This window comes from Rhipicephalus microplus, chromosome 8 (assembly GCF_043290135.1).
Source record: "Rhipicephalus microplus isolate Deutch F79 chromosome 8, USDA_Rmic, whole genome shotgun sequence".
Lineage (NCBI taxonomy): Eukaryota > Metazoa > Arthropoda > Arachnida > Ixodida > Ixodidae > Rhipicephalus > Rhipicephalus microplus.
Window position 1 is genome coordinate 1866553 of NC_134707.1, and position 5051 is coordinate 1871603.

General features: G+C 44.1%; 1 protein-coding gene across 2 annotated transcripts; it reads right to left on the minus strand.

Annotated features, from left to right (window-relative positions):
* Window positions 1-361: 361 nt before the first annotated feature.
* LOC142768761 (uncharacterized) lies at window positions 362-3726 on the minus strand. Of its 2 annotated transcripts, XR_012885433.1 has the most exons (4): window positions 3229-3726; window positions 903-3100; window positions 755-847; window positions 362-683 (listed from the first exon to the last, which is right to left on the minus strand). XR_012885433.1 is itself a non-coding variant. In XM_075870762.1 (2 exons), the coding sequence occupies exons 1-2, from the start codon at window positions 3365-3367 to the stop codon at window positions 2796-2798; spliced, it is 444 nt and encodes a 147-aa protein (XP_075726877.1). In that variant the 5' UTR covers window positions 3368-3726; the 3' UTR covers window positions 362-2795. The 2 variants fall into 2 exon arrangements, 1 of the variants encoding a protein (XP_075726877.1); XM_075870762.1 differs by having other exon boundaries at window positions 362-3100.
* Between the last annotated feature and the right edge of the window lie 1325 nt (window positions 3727-5051).

A 5051-nucleotide genomic window follows, 5' to 3' on the forward strand; every position in this document is an offset into this window, starting at 1 on the left:
GCCTGCTTAAACAGCGTTTTAGGAGGCTCTACCTTGTTGATGCAAAAAGTGTGCAACAGTGCTGCTATATAGTTATGGCTGCGTGTGTGCTACACAACATGTGCAACGATGAAAGGGACTTCCTTGAGGAACTTGCAACGCTTCCCCAAGAAGAAGATGTGGGCAATGATGAAAGTGAAGGAGATTTTGATTGCAGTCTGCCAGGCTACAGTCAGTCTCTGCGAGAGTTCATTGCAAAGGAACAGTGCTAGAAGTTCATCTTTGCTTCGCGATTTATTCAGTGTGCAAATGTTTTGCGAAGTGGGGTGCCGCGTCTAGAAGCAATGTTTTTTTTTAACAAATTAGATGGAGTAGACACTGCTAGTGTTATAAAAGTTTATTGCCCATATAATAACCCGTCCTTATTTGAGAGTACGTCGATCAACCGATCGAATCGCTGCATGCGCTCATCATGCCGCTTTGCCTTTGCCTCTTCCCATTTTTTTCTTTCCTCCAGTTGTTTCACTGCTGCCTCCTCTTGCTTAGCTCTCGAAGCTTGCATTTTTTCTAATGCCTCCAAGAGCGGCGTGACTTGGGACCTACTCTGGCGCTTCCTTTTTGGCGTTGTGCTGCTCCGAACTTTGGATGCTGTGTTGCACTCGACTGGGACTGCTGCATCTTGAGGTGCTTCAGTGATGCTGGTGCTGTTGAAAGTAATTGTACAGGTGCCATGTCATTTCCAGGCTACAGCACAAATTAAGTAATTTTTACTTACTCTGGACTTGCACTAGGCAGGATTGTTTTTCCAGGCTCCAAGAGCAGCCTTGGATTTACACTATGTTCTTTTTCCAAGACTTCTGCCAGCTCTCTGTAATAGACACTATGAGAATCACTGAAGATATGAAGACACAATCGTAACTTACTCTTCATATTCACAGTTCACACGGTGGTGACCTGAAGAATTGTTGTCTTTTTTTGACTTTTTATATGCTCTGTCCAGCGACTTCCATTTGTTTTCCACTTGTGTGGCAGTCACGTTGCACAAGAACTCCGTATTGATGGCCTCAGCCAACTTCTTCCACAGAAGCCTTCTTGTGCTAAACAAAAAAGCAAAGCACAGTTAGTAGGAAAGAAGGAAGCGACGTAACGTGACCCAAGTCTTGCAGTAGCACATGAACCTTTCCTTAGTACTTCATATGTGTAGCTTTCAGGGATAATTGCTAGGGATGTTCGATTATTCGAAAATTTTGGATAATGAATCAAACAGCACTGTATTCGGTTCCTAAGTCGAATCGAATTGCACATATTCTAAGTAACAAATATTCTTTTAATAATCGGCACTGGCGGGAGAACCCCAAAACAACGAAACAGCTACAAGTCATTCTTTCAATCCCTAATGTGACCTGTACGCAGCCCAAGCTTTTGCAAGACTACCTACACTATATTGATTGTCGAATGAATGCGCTTCTGAAAGCTCCATTCTTGCTCAATTTTTACTGCACTTTAGCTGTATCGCATTTATCAGCTCCTGTCTTCGTCTTGTAATAACCAAAGGTGGGAACTACGAGTGCTTGCAGCTTCACGACTAGCAACAGATACAAGTTTTGCGTTTGCGTAAATTGTTCTTGCAGATGTAAATTTCAACGCCCATTGTTATCCGCTTTTAGTGCGCAGGCCATGTTGTGATGACGGGTTGATCTGCTCCGTTACATATTTAGTTGTATCTGCAATGTTTGGTTGTAAATTGTTTTGTTTTTGTGTCCCAATTTTATTTAAAGTGAGGTGACAAAGTCTCACGTTGATAACGCTAGTCAATGCCGTAGTTGAACCTACAATTACAAAATGTTACGAATATTCTAGTTCCTGCTGCATACGAGATTACCTTAGTTTTCGTAATTGTGGTATTTTGAGTAGATTCAAACTGACTGTAATGGCCTTTGTCGAAAGTTTGTGACTATTTGTTTCAAATAAAATGTTCTGTTCTAAGGCTGTTTTGAAAATGGTCTACTTACTATTCAAACAGTATTCAATTACTATTTGTATTCTATTTGGTGCCATTACTATTTGACTCTTACTTGATTAGGTTCCGAAATTCACTATTCACACACTTCTGATAACTGCGAACGTTCTTTTTGTGCGGGAAGCATTATGTTGGAGAAGTTGAACATTGTGTAAATCACTCTTTTGGATCATAAAGCTTCACTAAGGAGACAGCCATATTCTAACCTGTCTTTGCATTGTAAAACATGCAGCTGCGCAACCTTGTTTGCTGACACGACGGCGCAGTCTAGGTTCAAAGATAGGGTAGCACGTGTCAAGAAGCATATCTCTTTTAACAATGAGCTGCACCATCTTGAAAAGTGGCAGTGCGAGAGAAATGCGGACAGACAGTGAAGACACAAGGACTGCAGGGCGAGACTTGCTAGAGATGTGCCTCAGAATAACAACATGCAATTCCCTCTAGTGCAAATTCTCAAGGCAGCACTACACTTGCAACATGGCTTGAGCTTGGAGGTGCTGCACCTTTTCGGCAAGACAGCGGTTGTGCAATGCCCAACACAAAAGCACCGTCGCTGTTTTTGAAGATCACTTGACTTAATGAAACATTACGAATGCCTTCGTTGTGTATATATGTGCGTGACTATACATACTGTTTGTGTGTATATGTAAACGTATATGTCACAGTCAGGCGCATAGCCAAAATTTTTTTTCAGTGGGGGGGGGGCAGTAAAATGTAAATTGCTGGCAGTAAAATGTAGGCAACAATAACCATCGCCATTGTGAACTTCATGCGCCCTTATCTTGTTGGTGCTTGCCTAGAGTGAAACGGAATAATAAAAAGCTGCAAATAATTTTGGACATAGGATGACATACCGAAGTGCCCTGGTTTTTCCCACCAAGTCCTTCATTTCCGAGTATTTGGCGATGAAGAACCTTGTTTTTCGGGCGCTCCAAAGCTCTTCCACATCTTCAGCCGACGCGGCTGCTGCTGGAAATGCGGCTAAAGCCCCATCGCTGTCAACGTCGCCGTCGCAGGCAGGAGAAGGCGTCGGCGGTTGTGCCGGAGGGGGGTCATTTTCACGATTCCCTGCCATGAACCGCAACGTAACGCGCTTGCCGTCTGCAAGGGCGAAAACCAAGATTAAAAATACCGACATAGCATAAGCAATGCTACGAGGCTGTTTGCTGACCGACTACGACTCCTGGCCGCTAACCACGTTTTTTGGCAATGCATGCAGCCTGACTTACCTGATGCCTCATAGACGTAACCGTTGGCGTCCGTCATAAATGACCCGTCGGGATTGTGAAGTGCCTTAACTTCCTTTTGAACGCCCTGAACAACTATTTGCAACGTCGTCTGCTCTGGCCTTGGGGGGACGCCCGCCATGCTGCACTACTCTGCACCTGCTTTGGAGTGCGTGCACGCCGGTACAGAACTCGTCAGGAACTAGGCTTACACCTAGACAAAACGAGGGAGCCAGTGCAGAGGGTGCGACAGAGGGCGCGCGCTGCTCCGGCAAAACGAGGACGAAGGTGCTGCACCCTTTGAACTGGTTCAGCCGGTGCAGCCAAAACGAAGAGACCATTGTTGAGAGCGTAGCGGCATGGCGTAGCGATGAGGCCGATTGTGTGTGCCTGCTTGCTTGCGCCGTCATCCGTGTTTCTCGTTGATATGAGCGAAAAACTGCACTTCATGTGACAGTATCTTACTGCGATGTAACAGAGACCCACGAAACAGAAAAATGTCAGCTGCTATGGCCGTATGAAGTGGCGAGTGTGAGTGAACCACATAAAGCCGGTCGTGGAGTGAACGTTACGCGAAAGCCGAGTGTCACGCGCCGTCAACATCGCGGCTTTTCTTGGACCGCGTAGCCCCGTAGGAGAAGGGCGCGTGCGCAGGTCGCTATTTATAAAGCCGGTCGTGGAGTGAACGTTACGCGAAAGCCGAGTGTCGTGCCATCACGGCTGCACCCAAGCGGTTATAGGTTTTAGTGCATGAACCCTATGGGAATCTTGTTGTACTAACTCTATGTCTTGAGTTATACAAGCCGAAGTCCTACTTCAATCCAAGTCAAACTCAACGTCAAGTCGATCGACAGTCAAAGCCAAGGAGCCATAGCAGACGGAGCATTCGTGGCAATCTGGCAGCCACGACATTCTGTTGGCAAGAAGAAAAAGCCGCTGGAATTGATTCCTGGCTTCATATTTTTTGTTTAGCACTAGCAGGTACGTATCACATAGGGGAATTTATACTGGTGTGTGCACTAACAAAAACGGACACATACAGCAAGTGTGCATGTTACATTGCCTAGAGTAAAGAAATGATTATGAACCTTCTGCTTTAAAAACCCATGTGGTGTTAGGTTAGAATAGTATGAGCTATCTTGCTAAGAAGCGCAGCCACTATAACAAAGAACACACAACACAAGCGCTTACTGAACAAACTTGAAAATCTGTTATAGTGGCTGCGCTTCTTAGCAAGATGGATCCTTACCAACTGGCCCGATACAATTGTTTATTGAGTATGAGCTAGTTTTGCATTTCACTAATGCCTTCTTTATAAACCTTGTAATATTTATTCTTTTTAACCTCTGGTACATTCAAGCATCAGAAATTTATGAGATTGTTCAGTGCGTGGCAATTTTAAATATGCGTGTTTGACTTTGCGCACAGAAGGAAATGTTAAAAAGAAATTGCTGTAGTGTTTTCAGCGTGAGTTTGATTGCTAGCACCTCATCGCGGCACATGCATAAATGTTTGGATGTTTTCGGTCATTTTTATTTTGTATGTTCACATTGTATTTAAAGAGCCTGCTGTGATGGTGTTCTTGTCGTGGTGTGGATTTTGATTGATGAAAGAGTATCGTGTGAGTTGGTAGTCCCTGTATGAGAGGAACTGTAATTTGCACAATCCAAGGGCAGCACATTCCATTTTTCTAGATTTTTCTTGGTCATGAAGAGCGTGAGTTTTTTGTTTCTGTGACTTGACTAACGAAGCACAGCTCTTTCTTTCATATGATGTTCTTTACTTGTTGTGCAGCTAACATTTTCGTTCATAATCAAAAACTTATA

What these genes read in the sequence shown, in the direction of transcription:
- LOC142768761 (XM_075870762.1), bottom strand. Translation starts at nt 3,367, where the DNA reads ATGGCGGGCGTCCCCCCAAGGCCAGAGCAGACGACGTTGCAAATAGTT. An exon ending in TTACGTCTATGAGGCATCAG is followed by an intron (nt 3,101 to 3,228) that starts GTAAGTCAGGCT and finishes TCGCCCTTGCAG; the next exon opens with ACGGCAAGCGCGTTACGTTG.